Here is a 21,678-nt window from a genome sequence, read left to right as displayed (position 1 = left end):
GCGGTGGAGGCCGCGGCCGCCCCTGAGCCCCGCGGCGTCCCGCAGCCGGCCCGGGCGGCAGGCGGTAGGTGAGGCCGGGGCCGCGCTGGGGGGCCGCGGGGTGGGGGGGACGGTGGGGCCGTGGCGGCGAGGGGCGGCCGGGGGAGCTCTGCGGGGGGAGCGGGATGGTGCCGGCGGGGGGAGGCCCTGTGGGGCCGCAGCCGCCCGGGGGCGGCGTTAGGGGCTCTCCGGGGGGGGTGCGGTGCGGCCCCGGCAGCACCGGGAGCGGTGGGGTGGGAGCGGGGAGGTGGCTGCCGTGGGGAGCGCTCGGGGGGGGCCGGGGCCCGGGGAGGGGCCTTGAGGGCCGCTGCGGGCGGCTCCTGGAGCGGCGTCCGAGCTGGCGGGAGCCCGGCGCGCCCGGGGTCTGCGCGGGTGGAGGCCGGGCCCGGCCGGGGGGGGCTGCGGGGGCCGGGGGGGGCTGCTGGGGGTGGGCGTGAGACCCCACCGAGGCCGTGGGGGGAAGCGATGGGGAGGAAGGAGCCCCGAGAGCGGGGTGCGGCCCCCGGCGCTGCGGGCTCTTTGTGCGGGCGGGCGGGCGGCGTTGGAGCCCGTCTGGGGCAGCCCGGCCCAGCCTCGGCCTAGAGGAGAGTCCCGGGCTGGGGGCTCCGGGGCCGGGTCCTGCCCTCCGCGGGTCCGTGGCTGCTGGAGCCCGGGTGGGCTCGGCTTGCAGGGCCTGCTCGGTGCTCGATGGTGGCCAAAAAGGTGGATGGGAAAGAAGCCACCGTGGGCTGCGAAGTTGCTGGTTCCACCTGACGATGCAGCGTCGAGAATACCCGTGGACTCCCCCGGCAATTCCTCTTCTAGTAGCTTTTGAAGGAAAGACTTTAATTGGGCTGAAAGTTGCTCTGATGACAAATTATTTGCAGCCTCTGGGTGCTGCTGTAGTGCAGCGAGGATTCGGGCCGTCCCGGTCCCCAGCGGGGCCGGGGTGCTCCTGGGTGGGGAGCGGGGAATCCCCTGCACCTCAGCCCTGGAAGGAGAGCGCCCGTCGCTCACCACAAAGGAACGTGGGGAACGCACGCAGCTTCCCTGGTCTTGGCGGCCTGACCTTCAGAGCACAGCACAAAGCCTGTCTATTTGGGGAGGGTAGGAGGTAGAGGGAAGCTGGTAATTAAATGGGATAAGGCTTTATTTGCAACGAGGTTTCACAAAGCAGGCTATGTACTGCTGCTCGTCTCGACTGTAAGCACCTGAGCGTGTCGGTATCTCATCTTACAGGAAGGGCCGTAGTCTTTTTTAATACAGTTTTAAGTGATAAATGTAAAAATGTCCAAAAACGCAACAGCATCGATAAACTTTTTTGTTATAATAATAATCAAGCTGCTTTGGGGGCCGGGTGTCGTCGTGCCTGGTTCAGCGCAGTGGTAACATCCAGGGGCGTTTCTGAGCTGGTTTTATCCTTGTTGCCGAGACCAGCAGAGAAAACCAAAGCAGTTTTTCCGATTCAGGCTTCCCTTCTGTCAATTTTTGCAGTGCTAGAGCGAGCAGAGGAGTTGCAAGAAAAACTTGGATTTGTGTCAGAAGATCTTAAGGTGGCATTTGGGGAAGCTATTTTTAGCAGGATTGCGTAACTTAAAAGCTGAGACTTTACCTACTGGGCAAATGTTTCTTTCCCTGCACACTGTACGCGCCTGCAGTGCAGCGATCCTGCTGGAAATGCTTCTTGTCCCGGCTTTTCTCCTGGCCGAGTGAGGTGGGGCTTTGAGGCGAGCGGAGTTCTGGCCGAGGGCTGGAATTTCCAAAGCGAAGTGCCACGGGCAGGCAACTGATGTTTAGATCACCGGCTCGGTCGTGTTTGGCCTATCAGGGAGGCTGGGATGCATGAGAGCTCTCTAAGACTGGCTGGGGGCTCTGGAGAGACCCTTTTTATTGCCATTTAAATTAAAAAAAAAAAAAAAAAGGCAAGGCAGAGTAATTTTTATGTGGTTGGAAGAGAAAGTAAGAAGCGGTCTGAGATGCGGTGGTGGTTCTCTGTTCTCACGATTGATCTCGGACCCTCGTCCCCAGGGAACATGTATCCGTGTCGAAGGCGTGTGGGACTAGTGTTGCAGGTGCTCGATGGTTTCTGCGCAGGCTGTTCAGCCTCTTAGGAGAGTCGCAAGGGCTCTTTGGGAAATGCAGGTTTCTCTTCTGTGGGGCTGAAGGCCTGGGTTCGTGTGTGGAGGAAGAGAGGTGTCTTCATCTGGGCCCTGAGAGGGGGTGAAGGGCCGGGCGCAGCCGTCATCTCTGTTTTTACCGTGCTTATCTTTACTTCCTTTTTTTTTCCCCTGTGACTAGACCTGTCCTGTCTGACCTTATGACTCCTGCGTGGCAGCGGCTCTTGGCCCTCGAAGAACGACATTTTAAACTGTAGAAGAGGAAGGGGAAAAGATGGGCCATTGGGAGCGTCTCCCTGAAAAGAGTAAACCCAGCCCAGCCCTGCCTCTTTGCTACTTAGGGAGGAATTCTGCCACGGAAGGTAAATCAAGTACCTCTCAAAACTTTCTCCATCTGTGCACGGGGGATGAGTTTTAAGGCCTTCCTCCACACACATGGAGCCTCGGAAACGTGAACGGTTAGAGTTACATCAGCAGTTTTACGGGGTGTTGCTTTATATACTCTTTCAGGGCTGTCGGTTGGCTGCTGCCGATAACTTTGAAGTCATATTTACCTGAAAACTTTGGTTTTGCTCTCTTAACAAGACTGACCTCTGTATGTCTTGACAGTCCGCCCCGTTGCAGCTGACAGTGCAACATGTACAGCTGTTCTCGCAGCTTGTGGCTGCCTGATCTCTGCCCTGGCAGAGTTACCTGTGTCACCGTTTAGGGATCACAGCCTGCTGTTCATGGGTCTGTGCAGGTTCACGGTGAAGGACTCAGCTCTTGCTCTAAAGCTGTTAAAGAACCTTTGTTGTAAATTAATGTCTACAGGGAAATAGCAAGATCTTCCTTAAATCTCAGAGGTTTAAAATAAGTCCTGCCAAACTGGCTTAAAAACTGCCCCTGCCTGATTTCTGTATCTCTTATTTCACTTGGTGCTCTAGAAGAAGGGCAGACACTGGAATTCCCAGAGGGCTCTCGAAAGAGCGAGGTTCCCTGTGACTTGCAGGGAAAGTGCTTCGTTAACGAAACCCACTGGAGTTCTGGAAAGGCATTCCAAAAGGCTGCAGAGACAGCTGGAGGCAATGCAAAGCCAACTTCAAACAGAGCTGAAGGTAAAAGTGAGCCCTGAGTTGCGCTGCTCAGTGGTCTCTGCCTGTGTTAGCTCGCTGATCAGTCAGCTTGGTGTCTGGCCAACTGCTGGGGCTTCGCAGCTTGTGTGGGCTCCTCGCAGCAGAAAACAGGAAACACTCCTTACTGAATAGGATCCGTGCTGTTCTGCTGCAAGGATGGGATTATTCACCAAGTCTAAAGAGATCCCTCGCATCCAAATGCTTTAGACTGAAGGCAAAAAGCTCTTTAGTCTTCTCACCTTACGATTTCTCTGTGGCAGCTGCTCTGGGCTGCTGAGCTGTCTCGGCGAGGGGCCCAGATTCTGCCCTGGGCTCCTGGGAATCCTCTCCTCCTGTTTGAGGAGCTGGGACTTCTTGGGGTGCAGCTGGTGGAGGCAGCGGCTCCCGGGCATCCTCCTGCCTGCCAGGTCTGCCTTTCCATGGCAGGTACCGGAGCAGCACCTCAGCCCTCTTTTAAACAAACTGCCTGCCCTGGTTTCCTTTGGGACAAAGCATCGCTTCCACTTCTGGCGGAACAGTTAGAGTTGGGAGGGGACAGGCTGCTGATGGAGCAGCGATGCGGGGTGCTTTTTATAACTGAGTGTGTGTATTCAGACATTTTGCTGGCTGTGATTTACATCTGCTGTTTCTGGTGGGAGGGGGGAAGACCCAAACATAAAGTAGTTTAACTTCAGATATAGGCTTTGCGTTTTCTTGGTGGTTTGACATCATAAGAAACGGACCAGCAAATAAAAGGCTTGGCAGAGCAGGGTAACGCTGCGCTGTGTAACTCCAGCGTGGCCCCAGCTGTTAGCAAGTGGCTTGTTCCACTTATCTAACGAAGGAAACCCGCCTCGCAGACCTTCGCATCCCTCTCTGCCTTGTCTGTAGCCATGAACGCTCTCCAGACAAACCACTTCTGGGTGCAGGGCCTGGCATGCGCATGAGGCCTCATCCCAGTCAGAGCCTGCCGGTGTCTTTGCCATCGCGGATGCGGAACATGAGGCTGGGGCCGGGATCCTGCCTCTGGGCTGTCAGTGACAATGTCGTCCTCTGGTCTTGCTGCATCTGTCTGTAGAGAGGCCGCAGGCTGCGGCAGCGTGCTGTGCCGCATTCCTCCGTGACCTCTGGGGTTTGTGGGATGTGTCAGAGCTCAGGCAACAGCCGGGGAGGGCAGCCAGTGCCACGGCAGCTGGTGGCTTGAGCAGGTTTTAATGGGAGCTTGTACCCCAAGTCACAAGACTTGTTTAGTTCCTGCCTGTGTTCCTGGTAGGCAGGAGCTGTTGCAGACAGAGCTCAAGCAAAATAAAGAGACTTTGCAGTGTTGAAATGCAGCAAGTGGGAAGAATATTCTAAGCCCGTAGCAGAAAGAACAAAACCCGAAATGTGTGTTTCTGCCTGGATCTTGAACATTTCCCTTTTGACAAACCTGGGGTATAGCAACCTGTGGCTTGGCAGGCTGACGTTCTCTTTGCGATACCTGGACCGAGTGTGTCCCCCGTTCCCGAGGATGATTGGTGACAGCCCCTGTACGCTGGGAGGGTCACGGGCAGGATCTCGCCCCGGCGCTGCAGCCTCTGCAAGGCAGGCGAGTGCTCGGCCAGGGCAGGAGACGAAGCGTTGGGTGTAGCCCTGTAAAGGAGCGTATCCCCCTCCTGTTGAAATATTTTTTTGGAGGAATACAATGCTGTCTTGTGGAAATCTGCCACAAGGTTTCCTTCCCTGACAAGAAAGTGGTGCTGACCTTTGAGTGCTCTTCCAGTCGTCCCTGTGTTGTTGCTTATCTGTGGGGTTTGGTGTATTATTTCTGCCCCTTTGGCAGTCCTGTCTAAGGTGTCAAAGCCCCTTCATGGTGCTGTAGATCAAATTCCTGAGCTTAGAAGGGCTCGATCTGAAAAAAGTACAGAAGGGAAGTGGCAGGAATTGGGTGGGCAGCTCAGCAGCGCCAGGTCAGGCCACCCTGTCAGAATGTCTTAATCAAGAACAGGACCTTGTTGTTCCTGAAACAATGTGTGATTTTTATTTTTTTCCCCCAGAAGTCGTTGCCATGGCTTAGCAACCTGCAGCAACAAACTGCGTTCCCTGAGCTGCTTTCAGCTGCAAAGCAGAGGCTCGCAGTCAGTTGCGATTCTTGACTATGCATTTCATAAGGCTGTAGGACTTGATGCAGTGCCAAGGAGTTGGCAACCCGGGAGATCTTGTCATGTTCCTCGCAGGCTGAAGGTAAGGGTGGCTGGAGCGGAACAGGGGTTTGATCTGGTCTGGGGATGTTGCTTCTGCTCATCCCACAGCTCTGGAAGAGAGCTGCTGTTTTAGTTTTCTGGCCATGGAATTAGGGACCAGATGGATAAAAGCTGTCTTGTGCCGAGTGCGCACCAGCGAGCAGCCTGTGCTGGAGGCAGGAGGGATGGGGCACCGCGGAGTCTCACATTGGCTGCTTGGCTTGCTTTTTCAGATGAGCCTTGCCCAGTCCGAGGGGATAACGCCCTTACCTCACGGCTGCACACAGGGATGTCCACCTCTCTGTCAGATAACACTTTGCTTTTGTAGGTGCAGAGGTGACACTGTCTGCATGGCATGATGTGAGCTTGGTGTGCTGAGAGCCGCTCTGCTTTCAGCAGCTGCCTTGAGGAACTTCCCAAAGATTTTTTTTTTGCTTTCCTTTCTTGAGGTGGCTCATTTCCCCGGCAAGCTATTCTGCCTCGAGCCTCCTTCACTGAAATCCTTTCAACGCATTAAAAGTACGGAAAACAGGATGAGTTTGTTGGGTCCCAGCTGGGAGAGGCTGCAGGCTGGCTGTGCTGTTTTGGTATTGGTAGCGTTGTTTCATGTCGTGGGATCTTGAGACGCTGCCAGTGTTAGGCATGAGGCCTGTAGGTGTTCCCAGGACTATCAGCTGGGCTTTAGTGATCCTGAAGAGCTTCCCAGAATAAGGAAGGGCCTTGCTGGCTCGCAAAGCCCTCTAGCCCGATTCTGCAGGGGTTAAGCAACAGGAGCTCTTCAACACATTGTTTGTCCTTCCACTAGCTACTGAAATGGGATCTTGAACATGGGTAGGGCCTCACAGTTGATGTGTTTTCCTCCTATTATACAATGATTGTTTAACCCTGCTTTCCTTTTGATCTTGTTTGCCTTTGTGTACTTGGGCAAAAGCTTCCTTTGACTTGTGAAAGGCTTTTTAGAAAAAGGGATTTATTTTTTTTTTCTTTTGGGAAGTTTTGCTCTCTGGATGTGAGCAAAAGTTAAACAGAAGATCAGCAGTGGAGGAAAAATCTTTATGGAAAGAGCTGTGAGATTTGTACTCTCAATGCTCTATGCTTTTGGCTTTTAATTAGCAAATAATGAGTAATATTTTTGTGTTTTGCCTGGGGCCTCTTGAATCAAAATATATGTACTAAAACTTTGTGGATTACAGTCAGCCATTCTTGAAGTCTCTGCTAACTGGTTAAAACACTTTGAAGAAACACCTTCAGCCAAGAGAAGTTTTAGGCTTGGGGGATATCGATTATTTCAGGTGTGGGAGGGACTGCAGTGAGCATGCTGAATCCATTGGGTTTTGTTCCTGATGAAGGAAACACCATTTGGGGAAGGAATGAATTAACTCATGTCACCACTGTTCCAAAACAAGCACATTAGCTCAACAACTATGTTGAAGCGGGTGGTAACCATTCAAAGGATTAGTAAGCAAAAATCAAGATACTAGTTAGCATCGAGTAAATCTATCAAACCCAACTCCTTAGTGTAGCTGTTCCCTTTGAGCCTGGAGTGCAGCTCTGCTGTGGTACCAGTCTGTATGCAGAGTTTAACAGGTCGTGCTGCAGAGCAGCGCTGCTTGAATGCTGCTGTATCGCAGAGCACGGAGGCTTGCCGGGCTCTTCCCTGAAACTGGCGTTGCTGTGCAGATTGCTTCGCTGGCTTTTCCTGCGAGTGGAGGGTAAATTACTTTAAATTGCTGTCTGCTTCCTGGGTATGTGCAACAGCAATTAGAGGCCCTGTGTATTAAAGCTGGAGAGGAGTGAACAAGTCACGTTTCAGCTGAGGCTGTTTGAGTGTCTGATCAATTTTTTTGGTGGGGAGGGAGTGCTGCTGCTCTGTGGTGTCATTAGTGGGGTGGTTAATTATGCACATGCCAAGCATCTGGTGGTTACTGGTGGTGTGCGTGCAGGCAGAACTGGTTTGTTGTATCTGCTGCTCTTCACCAGTTACTCTTGATGGAGAAACTAAAGTCAGGCAGGTGAAGCCACTGTCCTGGCCTGCAGACCACCACTCTCCTCTGTGCCAGCAGTTTTTAAACTCGTGGCCTGTAGATGTCTGAAATGCATGCAGAAATTCCTGGGGAAAACCACTAAACCATGCAGGCTCATTCCACACATGCAGGCAAGCCAGATGCCAACAAAATGGGAAGAAGCAAAGGAACAGGCAGAGCCATGCCACGAATCTGATCCTGTGGCCGCTGCGCTGCCTCTCCAGACCTCGACGGTAGCGCTGAGTGTGAGACAGTATGTGGCTGAGCCTGGGGATCGCCTGTGTGGGGTGGACTCTGGACCCCACTTGGTTTTGGTGCTGGCTTTTGAAATCAGATCCAGTCTGTCCAGCAGCATGTAACACGGGTGAGCGTGGGGTATAATTTTGTACCAGAAAAGTCAAGGTACTGGTCAGAAAGACCAGGAAGGTCAAGGCTGTAAATGCAGTTGCCTGGAACAGTCTGGCCAGGTCTGTGGGGCTCGACAGAGCTGCCAAAGCCCCCGTGCAGCGAGGAGAGCGCAGTGGGGAAGGTGGCTGGCCCCCAACCTCTATCTCATGAAACCAAATGTTCTCCTTGCTGCCTTCACTTTTCCGTAACGCACAGCTGTGCGACTCCCATCCTTGTGGGTGCTGGGTGCACAGCCCCGGGCGGAGGAGCCATGGGGGATACGGCAGCTGGACCTGCAGTGCTGTGGTGTTTCATTTCCAAAGAAGCTCTGGGATGTACATTGAGCCAGCTCTTCCTTGCTGTTAAATCCTAATGGGGCTTGTATCTGAGCAGGGAGCTCGTAGTTCCAGATTAGGGCAAAGTTTGCATCTGTGCTCAGCCTGCGTGCCAGCAAGCGCCCGCTTCGTTCCGTGCCAGGCCCGGCAGTGCAGGGAAGCGGCTCTGGCCAGGAATGCAGGACATGCACTGGGCTTGTTTCTGTCCAGCTGTACTGCGTGGTTTAGAAACTGGGTCGCTGGGCAACTAGGTCAGGCGGAGGGACTTTTAGCCAGCTTTAGATTATGCTGCACGTTCGGATTCAATATTGGTTTTGTTAATCTTCGGTTTCAGAGTGCTCTTCCTTTCTTGTGTGAGGTTGGGGGCTGTTGCTAGCACTGGCTGATGGGTCCCCAGTACCCCACAACTGCCGGGTGGCTTTAACCTGGAGCAGGGTGGCCGTGCGCTGGGCACTCATCTCAAATATGTGGCTTGTAGGGGCCCAGCAAGTTCATAGCAGCTGCTGACTGCATTGTGCTCTAAAATGCACAGACTTCAGATGCTGAGGGACGTCATGAGCCGCAGTGAGCAGTGCTGGCGGGAGAGCAGGCAAGTAATCACCCGGGCTTGGCATGCTGCCCCGGGCCAGCTGGGCTGCGCTAACCGGGCCGCTTGCAGGAGAGCAGCAGACCGTCATGGCTCTCTGCACGCTGACTGTCGTTGGGCTGGTGAATCCTCTCCCGTTGTGCAGGAACAGGCTGCTGTCACCGGAGCCAGCGCTGGCTGCTGACGTGAGGGTTTTCTGTGAAACTTCTATTGTGTCAGGTCAGGAGCTGCTTTAAAGCTGCAAGGCACAGACATGGGCACAGCTTCAACACTGATGACTCTTCCGCCTTCAGTCTGGTTGTCAGACCAGAGATCCGGCTGAGCAGAGCCCTTTTGCCTGTGTCCTGGCGCCAGCCCTGATCCTATCCGAGCAGCCTCCTCACCTGGGCTGGGTGATGGAGCCCAGCAGATGCCTTCAGTAAAGTGCTTCAGCCAAACATCAGCCCCTCTGCAGAGCCCCTGCGTTCCCTCCCAGGTACCGACGGGGCAGCTTCTGCTGTGTAGCTCTGTCCTGGCGACTGGCTGTGCCTGGTCTTCTGCTGTCCCACTGGCGGTGCCAGCAGCCTCTTTCCTTGGTGTGACCCGGAGTCCTGGGAGCAGAGGCCATCTTAAATGGATGCAGATCCTGGGGGCTGGGAGCCAGTTGCTGCAAAACTTTGACTTCTTGAAGCTTCTGGGTCACTTTTTTCCCCCTGGAAACTTTCCAGCAGCAGCAAGACTGCTTCAGAAACCATGCAGCCCCCCCGGGATGTTACGTGTTTACCCACAGCAGGGAAACAGAGGCAACAAAGCGTGGTGCCCCAGAACACACACAGTGCAAACCAGTGAGAAGATTGCTGGTGTCCTGGCTCCCATGCTGGGCTTTAACTGCTACAGAACAGCCCCTCTTGCATCCATATGTTGTTTTCTCTTCCTTCCCTCCCCTCCCCCTTGCTTTCTGGTTTTAATTCTATTTCTTTTGGCTCACAAAGTTGATGAAATTAGGAAAGATTATTAAAAACACCATTGCTCACAGAACAGGTTTCTTCCGAGCTATCCCAGCTGCAAAGCGGCTCTGGTATCTGTTGGCAACACTTACATTGGAAATAATGAGAAAATGGTGTCTTTTTTTCCTGAGAACCAGGCAAAGCCTGATGTTGGAGACTTCTAGCACAGGCTAATTAAGCTTGATTTGTTTTGTTTGTTTGGTTTTAAATTTTTTAAGGGATTCTGTCTGGTCTTCTGTATTTCCAAAGAAGGGATGGGCTTCCTTAGTGAACTGGCACCAGATACTGGCTTAGAAGAGGGGCTGGCTGTGTGGATCTGCTGCTAAACGGAGGGCAGGCAGCGACGCTGGCAGATGCTGCCAGCGGCTGGTGTCTCCTGGGAGGAGCTGGACACCTCTGTGTTTGAACACAAGGCCCTGGGGTGGTCGCTGCTCCTCATCCAGTTGTTGGCTTTACTGACCATTGTGCTCTGATTTTTCCAGGCATATTTTTTGCCACGTTTTAGTAGGTAGGTGCTGGCTCGGCTCCCATGAGCACATGGTTCTTGCTGTTGTCATCTATCGTTTGCCTTGGACCAAGTTCGTTTATCTCGGTGAGCTCTAGTGTGAGTGCAGAGTCATCCCTGTTGCCTGTTCTGCTTGGCCCAGCTGTGCGGGTCGAGGTGGGTCGGTGCCTCTTTCAAACACTGGCCTTCTCAGGCTACGGGGTCCTGGGGAGTTCTGTAGCCAGCACATCGTTTACCTGGGTGAAACTCGCTTCCCTGCCACTGCTGTTGTCTGCCTCTGCGCTGGTCCTAGCTCGTGTTGCTCACGCTCGTACTCGTCAGCTCCTGGGAGTGAGTCAGTGTCTCCCAACAGCCTGGCACGCTGTTCGTATGGTGCAGGTGGAGGTGTCTGCTCCTGCCCCAGGACCCAAAGCCAACAGCACACTAGTAGGATCTCGTGGAAGATGCTGCTTTCCCAGCAAAGCTGTCTAGGGCCAGACCCTTTCCAGGTTGCTCTGGATCCTTGCCCAGGTGTGCTTGTAGCCTGAAACAGCTGTTGACCGAGGGGAGCTGGTTGTGTGGGTGAGCAGGAGCGTGGAACTACAACCCTGCGAGTTCCAGATGAGTCAGCCTCCCTGTGCCGGCAGAGTGGAGAGCTCCTCCGGAGCCGGTAGATGCTGGCTTGCTCCACAGGCTGGGCCTGGAGCAGTCGACCAAGCAGAAAGCTTGGCTCAGCCGGAGTGTCTGGGATCCAGTGGCTCGAACATATTGTGGCAAAAAGGAGGGAACATGTGAACATGTGCTTTGGGGGCTGTGGAACAAATTCACGGGCTCCCATGCAGACTTTTTTTTTCCAAGGCAGGGAGAGCTTTTTTAAACCATTATTTTTCCTTTTTTTAACAGAAAAAAATATTCTCAGCAACTGAATTTTCCTCTGAGGGCAGGAGCAGTTAGTTATCGTGTGGGAAGACAGCACAATATTGCCACGGAAATCTTATTTGTATGGTTGCTGCTAACATGAAAGACGGGCAGATATGCTTTGGGTCAGAGGAGCCCCAGCCTTGCTTGCTGTGATCCTGTGCTGCCATTTGAAGGGCAGAGGTAAGCTCATGCCAGGCAACCAAATGAAGCTCCCTTTTGCCCAAGATTTGGAGCAAAACTGCAATGTGTTGGGTATGTAGGATTAAATGTCCTGTGACTAGACTAGGGGGAGTTGACGGCTTTAACTTTTAGATGTCATATTTGCCTATTTAAATGGCGGGTTTGTGGGGAGGATGGAAGAGCAGCACAAGTCAGGGCTTGAGATGAGAAACTGGCCCCTCTGTAGCAATCGGGGAGCTGGGGGTTCCCTGCTGTGGGGATGCGACAGGCTTGGGGCTGTCCTCGGTGCAGCACTGCTCTAACCAGCTGGGGAGTGAGTTGTTGGCTTCCTCTTTCCTCTCCTCTACTTCCCCAAGGGCTTATTAGGAACCTTTGTCTGGGTTGGTGGATACAGAGGAGGCTTTGGGTAAGGGTAGGAATGTCAAAGTGCTTTTGACTTGTTAATTACTGATCCTCTCTGATACCATCAAGCCCTTGTTGCTATGTAGATCTCTTCTGTGTTGAGCAGCGTGCAGGCACTCGAAGTCCCCAGGCCAAGAAGATGACAATCTACAAAGACAAGGCAGGAGCGTGTGACAAGGGAAGCCAAGGGAAGGGGGGTGAAAAGTGACTTATCCCAGCTTTTCTCTGTAATTTGGGCTAAAGTCCAGTTCTGTGACTGGCCTCTGATCTGTGCGAGCTATCCCCTCCCCCTGCCTAGCCCTAGGGAGGCTGATGGTGCTGGGGTCAAGAAGCCGTGCATATTTGGAGAGGGCAGGATTGGGAAGCTCATTCGCTTAAATCAAGTATAATCATAGGCGGCAGTTGCTGTTTACTGCAGAAGCAATTTCCTGTAACAGTGGGTTTGTCTGGGTTCCTGCTCAGCCTTCGCTCCCCTGTATCATGTCTTGCCCGTGTTGCAGATGGTTTGGCTCGACTTCACCCTGGTGTCGAGTGCCTCTGCAAGCCCTTCCAGGAAAGGTATTTTCTAAGCAATTTGTGCTTCGGTTCAGCACATGATGGATCCCTGCAGCCTGTGAATCATCGCTCTTGCTGAGAAGCACTGCGCAAGTAGGGCTTGCTCATATTAGGTATACGATACCTTCTTTGGGGCCATCCTGCAGGTTGCTGAGCCCAGGGAAGAATGAGTGTATCCAGTATCCTGCAGGGCCAGGCCATTAATTCACCTCTGGATCTAGGAGGAGGGAGATTGGCTTGCCAGCTCCATCTCACTCAGGCATTTGCAGATGCTTTCACCTCTCCTGTTTCTGCTTCGCGATAGCAGCAGAGCGCTTCTGGCTTCAGCGTGCTGGCAGAGCCCCACGGAAGATCTCTGGCAGAAGGGGGAACAGCTGGGTCGAGGAGCGAGAAGAATTCAGAGGCGCTTAGACTCGTGCAGGTGCTGAAATTTTTCTGGAGGAAGTTTTGATGTAGCTTCTGTTTGGCAGGTGGCAAGACTGGCTTTCAGTGCTCGTGTTTTGCCCTCTGCTTGGCTCTTTCCTGAGTGGATGCGAAGACATTTAGTGTCTTGCCCAGCTGTTTGTTGAAGGATGATGTTGGAATTTGGAAGCAAAAGAGGAAGAAAGCCGAGTTGCTGTGGAGTGTAGTTCTGAAGAAGTGGTGCCCGGTGCGGTTCCACTTCGGTACCCGAGTGTCCGTGCAGGAGCAGGTGCTGTGTCTCCTGAGCAGAAGGAGAGGGCAGGCTGTTCGTGGAGCTGCTCGTGGATTCAGAGACATGTTAAGACACCAGGGCACGAACCAGTGCCTGAGCGCTGAGCAACAGAGATGGTCAGAGTGGTCCCAGCTGCAAAGTGAAGCACAACTATGGTGGGGGCTAGCAGGCCGCATGGGTGCTGTGGCTCGGCTGGCAGCCAGGAGCTGTTGTGCTGGGTCTTCCACATCTGTGTTTGCCCTTCCAGTTGATTTGAACCCAATGTAAATGTGTTGGAGGTGCTGAGACTTGCATTGCGAGTGGCTCATAAAGGGATGGGAAGGAATTTGGGTTCCTTCCCAGTGGGGGAGAGCAGCATCTGTCCAAAGGCGTGGGAAGGTTTAAGAGCAACTGATCCTAGTTGCTTGGAGATCCGTTCTCCCTGCAGCCGTTAATCTTGTTATCTGAATTGCAAACTGACACAGGGACTTTCCCCACCCCAGCCTCCATCAGAGGAGTCTTTTGTCTGTGCCTGCTCTGTGGAAGCAAAGAATCTGTCTGCGCGTGGGGCTGATTTATTGTCTGACTTTCACAGTGTCCAGTGAGTTGATTAAAGTCCCTCCCTGCTGCCCTTTGACTTGGGGAGGGTCCCAAGGGCCGACCATGAAGCGACTGCATTACCTACAGCCTCCCTTTCTGTCGATCCATCACTTTCTCCCCTCCCTTGCTGCTCTAGCTGAGCAGACGCGGTGATTTCCACAACCAGCTCTGCTTGCTGTGTCTGGAGCCAAAGCTCTTTCAGCTGTGACGAGCTGGCTGGGGAGATCCGTGGTGTTGTGCAAGCAACTCGGCCGAGGTGCAGAAGCTCGGCGCTGCTGGCCGTGGCTGGGTGGCCACATCTAGCTGCGGAGTGGCAGCAGGGCGAGTTCCTACCTGCCCTCCAGAGCAGGTAGATGCTCCTGGTGTTTCCACATCTGGAAGTGCTGCCATGCCGCAGTCTCCTCACTGCTTGGATGGTGGCTTCAGAGCCTCATGCGGTGTCCGCATGCCCTCGCACACATCCTGTCCCCTCTTGGCTCCTGCTTGTGTTTGGGGTGGAGACTGCTTTATCTGGAGTCAAGTGCAGCGTGAATCTGTATGGCTGTGGCGGTTTGTCACCGACTTTGATGTTGGTGAGAATGGGAGGGGAGGAGCTGGCTCTTTAGGGACAAGCCACAGAGGAACCGGTAACTGCCGGGGCAGAGCTCAAGGTCGGCCTCTGGCAGACAGTGTAAGAAGCTGGTGAATGGTGTTAGCTGGGAATGCTGTCCTAGGCGGGGAGGGATGGGGACTTGGTGCGTGAGGGGCTGCTCTCGGGGCTGCACACCCTCTGTGCTGGGAGCAGGAGCCCCGATAGCTCTGGCGAGTCATGGGGACTTCTTGTCCAGGCGCTGGAGCACCCAACTGAGGTCACGCTCTGCTGCAGAGGGTGTTGGGCATTTTCACTCTGCGTCTGCTCGGCCGAGTGTCCTCTGCTGCCGTCTCCAACAGCTTTCCCAATACCTGCAGCAGGCAGGTGGGCTGCCGGGAGCCAGCGGGGCTGCTGTCCCCAGGGAAGGAGCTGGTTCCTCCGCAGCCGATGTGGCAAGGCTGGCAGGTGTCTGGCTGCACCCAGGAACGGTCCTTGGCATGCATCCCGCTCCTCAGCCCACAGGACTGGGTGCACTTGTTAGTGGTGCCCCTGTGCTGTCCTGTCCTCTACAAACTAAAGAGAACTGTGCAAAAACAACCCCGACAACCAGCAAGTATAAAAATTGCAGCAGGATTAGTAATAACATATGTGGGAGAGAAGCAATGCCAGCAGCACGTCAAAACGGAGGAGCAGTTCAGCACACACAGAGGGGGCTGAGACTGCTTCCCCCTGCACGCTCCTCTCTACGGTGCTTGGCTCTGAGCTCCGGCTGCGCCCAGGGCTACCCCAGCTGGCCATGTTGGGAGGAGAGAGCAGAAATTTGGGAACCAGGACATTGTGAGGGCTAGGACCTGCTCTGTACAGACATCACGGGATGCTCAACTGCTCCTAACCACTCTTCTTTTTCCCTCCACAGGGTTCTGGCATCGGTGATGAGCAATGGGGTATGATGTAGCACGTTTTCAGGGGGATGTTGATGAAGACCTTATATGCCCCATCTGCAGCGGGGTCCTGGAGGAGCCGGTTCAGGTAGGTTTCCGTCTGAGCACTGACTGTGGCTACTGAAAGCCTCCGATTGCAGCTCCAGGCTTCTAGATGTCTTGATCAGATGATGGGCGCCGCACACAGCGTGTGCATTAGGTGAGCTCAATGGATTCTTAACTTTCCTACTTATGGTTTAAGGCAACAGCATGGGTAAGGAAGCAGCACCAGGGATAAAAGTCTGTGGTTGTGTGAGTTTTGGTGGAAATGAACTAAAGTTCTGGGTTTGGGGGATGTTCTGGGGTCAGCAAGGAGGTGGGAGGAAGGGATAAGCTTGTGTTGGGACAGGTTTCCCTTACTCTTCCCTTACTCCCTTCTTAACTCTACCAAAGCTCAATGCAGCAGCATAGCAGTGATGGTGTCCCAAGGCAGAGACAGCAGCAGCTATGCTTAAATCTGTCCCTTGCTTATGTCTTCATGCTTGATTGACCCTCTCTGCTTCCCTGCACACATGCTTCCTCCATGCTGCAGAGCTGATCTGGTTTACTGTTGGGAGCCTGGCTCGGCTCTCCTGCTACCAAACGTAGCTCAGAGAATGGACAGACTGCAGCCCTGGTACCAGCACACGGCTCTGCCCAGGCCTGGCACAGCCGGGTGGTTTGGTGGATCCTCCGGCTCACTCTGCAGCTTGTGCAGCTGCTCGGAAGGCACGCACAGGGAGCTGCTGCTTCCTCTCCTCCCTCTGCTTCCTGCGAAGCAGAAGGGCTGTTGGACGGGGTTTTCCTGTGAGCTCTGTTATTATGAGCTCTTCGGAGGGACGCTGCGCTGGGAGCACTGCGTGGTCTCCAGCCCTCCTGTGCCTCTCGGTGCTGGAAGGGCTGTATTTGTCACAGGGTCCCGCGAAGCCCTGTTACTTGGGGAGAGGTTAGTGGGGGTTTTTAAAGACCCCTGACCACGGCTGAGCAGAGCTGGCTTCTACGTGGGACTCTGTCCCCCCTGGTCCCTACCCTTCCCTTCAGGGTCTGTATGCCACCGGAGGCGTTCCTACACCGGCCGAGCTGTGGCTATGTCCTGGGTAGCTCAGTACCCTCTGCGTAAATCCAGCTTCATTTGAAACAAAATGGATTAAAATAAAACTGAGCTAATCTGAAACGTGTGCGTAATTATTGCAGTTTCATCGCTTAGTAATGAACTGCATCACAAAAGCTGTGATTTGTGCTGTGCTGGTAAGCTGCCTGACGGGGATCCCAGAGAGGCTGGGGCTGTGTGCTGCAGCCCCCCCTGTGCCAGTGGGCTGGGGGTGTGTGGAACTGCAATCTATTGTAGTTAAAATCGTGTGTTAACAGATTAGTGTAGCGGGAAAGTGCTTTGTCAAACAAGCTTTGATTTTTAAAAAGTCTGTCCACATGTGACTGCGATCACAGGCCATCACATAAAACCGAGGGAAAGTCGCAGCTTTCTTAAGCAGGTTTATTTAAATCTCCTTTTGAGAATGTGATATCACAAACTCCCTTGTTCCCAGGCTTTTCTCAAGCATGTTTAACAGCCTGTCTGTTGGATACCAGCCCTCCTGCTCCCGCCAGCACTGCAGTAACGGGGGCTGTGATGAGGCTGAGTTTGTAGCTGGGCACAAGCCTTGGTTTGAAGGGAGCAAATTCCTGAGGACTCTCCTTGTTCCTCCCTTCCAGCGATGTGCCTCTGCCTGGTCAAAGCAGGGCCACCTCCAGTGATATCTCAGAGGGCTCAGGGCCGTATCCAGCCCCAAGATTTCAGTATCTCCAAGGATAGAGATTTCCCAGGGCTTGTCCCTGTGTTATGGTGTGATTTATCTGTTGCATCTCCAGTCTGCACTTGGTGACACTGGGGCACCCTGACTGCTAAACTTCAGTGGGCGTGGGCTTGAGAGGATGAAACGCCGCAAGGGGAGCAGAGAGGCCGGCTTTGTGGAGGACAGCGGAAAGCCGAAGCCTCGGAGAGTGGGACTTCAGGAAAATGTGAGGGAGAGGAGTGGCTGTCCCTCTGCCAGAGCCCGGCATGTGCTGCCTCGTCTGACGCAGGCTCAGCTGCCCGCTGGCTCGGCGATGCTGTGCTGGGCTGGTTGGCTTGAGCTGCGCTGCCACGGGGGCTGCACTAAAACTCCCAAGGTGGTCCTGTAGCTTGAATGGGTGAATCCCAGTTCAGCATACGTCCTGCCATCATCATCTGCCTTTGTCGGCTGGTACAAGGCAGCCTGCAAGGCACTGTGTGCTGGGGGAACAGCTTGTAAATGAGACAGCCCTGAATGCCTCTAACCTTCCTGTAGCTCTGGGTTTCTGCTCTGTTCAAGAAAGCTCAGTGTTGTCCGAAGAGCTGACGTCTGTCCCCCTCCCCAATCTTAATACTCTTTCAACTGCAGCTCGAGCGCAAGAGCAGAGCCCAGCTGTGTAAATACAGTGAGGTAATGTTCTAATCTGCCCTGGAAAAATGGTTAAATTTAGCATCCCGATCTGTCTTGCCCTTTCAGGAGGCAGCATTACCTGGGACGGAGTAGAGCAGGAGCGCTGCTCTGAGGGGTCCGTGCCTTGTCCCAGGGAGCTGATCTGCTTGCAAGACACCACGTGTCTGGGGGCAAGAGAGTACCTTGGTGGGGCTGGGCACACAAATTAAAACCAGGGGTGGATGAAGGTGGGCACCTGCTTTTCCAGGGGAAGGGAGGAGGGCTCTGCAGCAGTGCCCCTTGCATTGTAGTGGAAGGTACTGTGCGTGGCTCTGCTCTTCGCAGGTCTGGCTTTTGGTGTCTCATTCCGCTGTGTGGACATCGTGCCTGCTTGTGTAATGGGGGCGCCTCTTCCCTTTGCTTTCCTCCCCCAAGGCAGCACGTAGCTGCTGTGCACCCCTCAAAGACTGAGAGCCTTTCTCTGGTCAAGGTTGTCCTCCTCACTCGAGCCAGCAAACGCTTCCCTGCCGGGTCTGAGTAACACCTGGCTGTTCTCTGCCCCTCCGCAGGCTCCTCACTGCGAGCACGCCTTCTGCAATGCCTGCATCACCCAGTGGTTCTCCCAGCAGCAGACGTGCCCCGTGGACCGCAGCGTCGTGACGGTTGCCCACCTCCGCCCCGTCCCACGGATCATGCGTAATATGCTCTCGAAGCTGCAGATCACTTGTGACAACGCTGTTTTCGGCTGTACAGCAGTTGTGCGACTCGACAACCTGATGTCTCACCTCAATGACTGCGAGCACAATCCAAAGCGCCCGGTCACTTGCGAGCAGGGATGCGGGTGAGGATGGCCTTGGGGGGCTCTGCCACAGAGGGTGGGCAGAGCGGGGAGCACAGGCTCGGGGAGGGAAACTGGGGTTCGGTGCCTGGCACCCCTTTGCCCCCTGGGTGCAAAGCTCCAGGGGTAGCAGGGCTTTGAAGGCCATGGGGCTGCAGAAAGGGTTGGGAAGGATTTTTAGTCAAACACATTTCTTTTTGAATTTGCTTCAAAACCCCTGGCTCTTCAGTTTGTTACTGGAGCTTGGGTGTCGGTTGGCTGCTGGAAATGGGGTACTGAGGCCTTTGTGAATCCACCCAGAGCCATTCCAGCCCGGGACAAGTTCCAGCGTGAGCTCTGCTCCCTCCTACGTGTCGCCAAAAGCCAGGAGCGGTGGGTGGCCGGTCTGGCCTTGGCACCTGTGCTCTTGGTGCCAATATCCTTCCCACTCATGTGTTGTAAGCATCCAGTCGGACGGTGACTGACTGTTGGCTTGGAGACGATCAGATCTCCTCGGATGAAGTCAGAGACTGGATCAGGCCCGTGGGCTGCCTAGTGTGGGACCTGGTTCCGAACCCTGAGAACTTTGGAGGAGGAAAATCCCCATCGCCTGCTGACCCGGTGGTGGTTTGTTCCCATAGCTCTCCCCAGACCATTTGGCTTGGCCCCGAGACACGGCAGGGAACAGGCCTTCCTATGCCTATTGGAGGTTACGGCGCTGGGCTTCCTCCGCCTCTTGTCAAGTCCTCCAAGACTGGATTTGTTCTGGAGACTGTATGCTTATGCCAAGTGCTCTGGTGTGTAACTTTCCCTAATGTAGGGCCTCTACCTTTTTTTGTAACACTCTGCAGCTTGGAAATGCCCAAAGATGAGCTGCCAAACCACAACTGCATCAAGCATTTAAGATCCGTGGTGCAGCAGCAGCAGACGAGAATCGCTGAGCTGGAGAAGACCTCAGCAGAGCACAAGCATCAGCTGGCTGAGCAGGTAGGTCCGTGTGTGCGAGGGGGCTGTCTCGCAGCGGGGTCTCTCATGGGAAGGGTCAGATTCGCCTGCTCAGACACTAAAAAACACCAAAAAAGCTGTGTGGGCAAAGAAAGCGGCTGCAGAGCAGCCCAAGCTGAGCGCAGCCGGGGCTCTGCTGCTGTTCCACACCTCTCTCGTCCAGCCGCTGGGACGGTAGCTGAGCCAACAGGCAGGGACGTGTTACTCCCTGCTGCTGCGCTGGGGTCTGGGCTCCTGATGCGTAGCTGCGGCGCTGACTCCTTTTTGCAAATGCCGCTGTGTCCTGCCTGTTGTAGAAACGGGACATTCAGTTGCTGAAGGCCTACATGCGCGCCATCCGCAGCGTCAACCCCAACCTGCAGAACCTGGAGGAGACCATCGAATACAATGAAATCCTGGAGTAAGTGCTGGTTCTCGTGCCGGTTGGGAGGAGCTGGGGAGCCCTGCGTCGGGGCGCGAGTGGAGCAGGGAGTCTGCCAGCTTTGCTGACGGATTTGAGAGGGGGTGAAGTGCCTTCCGAGGCAAAAGCGCGGTTTGAGAAGAAAATGCTTCACAAAAACAAGGGGGCAGTTGTGGGGTGTTTTTGCCGGGGATCGGCACATGAGCTGCTTGCACAATGGGTTCAGACCATTTTTATTCTTCCACCTGCATCCTGCCCATGAGCAGGAAGCTGCCAGATTCCTTCCTCCTTGTGAGAAAGGCTGAAGGAAGCAGCTTCTTATCTCGTCCTTTCTTCCCCTCCCTCTGGGGAGGGAGTAGCAGAGCTGAATGCCGCAGCCGGGTCCCATTTGGGGGTGAAAACAAGGGATGGGTAGGTGAGGAAATGGAGGCATTCCCTGTCCGGCCTCGCTCCCGAGCGTGGAGCAGACCAGAGGCCGAGCAGTTCCCCGGTTTTGGTGGGAGCCACTGAAAATGCACAGCACTGACCGCTCGTCCCCGTGTCTGTCACCAGGTGGGTGAACTCCCTGCAGCCAGCCCGGGTGACGCGGTGGGGCGGAATGATCTCCACGCCGGACGCGGTGCTGCAGGCCGTCATCAAGCGCTCGCTGGTGGAGAGCGGCTGCCCCACGTCCATCATCAACGAGCTGATCGAGAACGCCCACGAGCGGAACTGGCCGCAGGGCCTGGCCACGCTGGAGACCCGCCAGATGAACCGGCGGTACTACGAGAACTATGTGGCCAAGCGCATCCCCGGCAAGCAGGCCGTGGTGGTGATGGCCTGCGAAAACCAGCACATGGGCGAGGACATGGTGCTAGAGCCGGGACTGGTGATGATATTTGCACACGGAGTGGAGGAAATCTAAGGACTTTCGAAGAGAAACGCTTCGTGCTGACGAGGGAGAGGAGGGGGAAGGTGCAGAGGTGGAGACCGGGGGTAGCCGGTCAAAACTGCTGGTGTTCCCTAGTCGCCGACATGGTTTTCTTAGGGCACTGTTCCCTCGCACCTCTTGCTTCCTAGCTAAAATGATTAAATGCCTCTGGTAAATACTACTCAAACCCTTGGCCCAGCGGTGAGCACACGCTGCAGCCCCTCCATGTTCGCCCCTTGCAGCTCAGCTTCCCCGTTCGATGTCTTTCAAGGAGAGAAGGAGCCACCGCTCCACACGTACCGCCAGACTCCTCAGACCCAGCCTGCGTTTTGGGTGCTGGTGCCTCTGCCAGAGCCCGGCTCCGGGTCCAGCCCAAAGGCAAAGGCCCAGCTCAGCTCTTGCTGTGGACTGACCCCCGCGGCCGCTGGCAGCTCTCGCTTGTCCCATGGCCGAATCCTCCCTGGCCTTTCTCTCCCTCTCTGGATCTTCCGCCTCGCTCTCCGGCGTCTCTCTGCCGCCATCTCTCCAAGCCTTGCCTCCGACCGCGCAGTACGGCAGCAGCGGGGTGCGCTCCCCGCTCCTGCGGGCTGGGGAGGGGGCTTGGCCGGGGGGGTCCCTGAACATCAGCGTCGCCCCCGGGGCCCTGCCCAAGCCCTGCTTGACCCTGCAGCCGCCTGGAGCCAAACCAGCCGCGGGCGAAACCCCGGCACGGGCTTGGGCCTTCCACCGCGCGGTGGGGCTCGGCGTTGGGGACCAGCCTTTCCCCCGGCACGGCGTCGTGCAACCCGCGGGCCCCCCTCTCTCCGTGCATGCCCCAGCCCCTCTCCTCCCCGGGCGAGGACGGATCCCCACGCTCGCCCCCCACCACCTCGCAGCCCCCCGGGTGTCTCCCACATTGCCCCAAGACGCCGTCCTGCCCTGTGTGTGCCGGTGTTTGGCTCTGCTTCCTCTGCTGTTGCTGGTGTTACTTTTCCAGACACTTGTGATTGTGGTC

At 55.1% G+C, this 21,678-nt stretch overlaps 1 protein-coding gene across 3 annotated transcripts; it reads left to right on the top strand.

Moving 5' to 3' along the window:
* The first annotated feature begins 23 nt into the window (after positions 1-23).
* Positions 24-21,305, top strand: RNF41 (ring finger protein 41). 3 transcript variants are annotated; one of them, XM_059832710.1, is made up of 7 exons: positions 24-64; positions 2,317-2,497; positions 15,072-15,184; positions 18,122-18,393; positions 19,221-19,356; positions 19,671-19,774; positions 20,327-21,305. In XM_059832710.1, exons 3-7 carry the CDS (start codon positions 15,095-15,097, stop codon positions 20,676-20,678), a joined length of 954 nt encoding a protein of 317 aa, XP_059688693.1. In that variant the 5' UTR covers positions 24-64; positions 2,317-2,497; positions 15,072-15,094; the 3' UTR covers positions 20,679-21,305. The 3 variants fall into 3 exon arrangements, with proteins under 3 accessions (XP_059688693.1, XP_059688694.1, XP_059688695.1); XM_059832711.1 differs by lacking the exons at positions 24-64; positions 2,317-2,497 and adding an exon at positions 5,427-5,452; XM_059832712.1 differs by lacking the exons at positions 24-64; positions 2,317-2,497 and adding an exon at positions 14,411-14,432.
* Positions 21,306-21,678: the final 373 nt, after the last annotated feature.

The sequence above is a fragment of the Gavia stellata genome, chromosome 36 (assembly GCF_030936135.1).
Source record: "Gavia stellata isolate bGavSte3 chromosome 36, bGavSte3.hap2, whole genome shotgun sequence".
In the NCBI taxonomy this organism is placed as follows: domain Eukaryota; kingdom Metazoa; phylum Chordata; class Aves; order Gaviiformes; family Gaviidae; genus Gavia; species Gavia stellata.
This window is presented reverse-complemented; position numbering and strand designations above follow the sequence as displayed.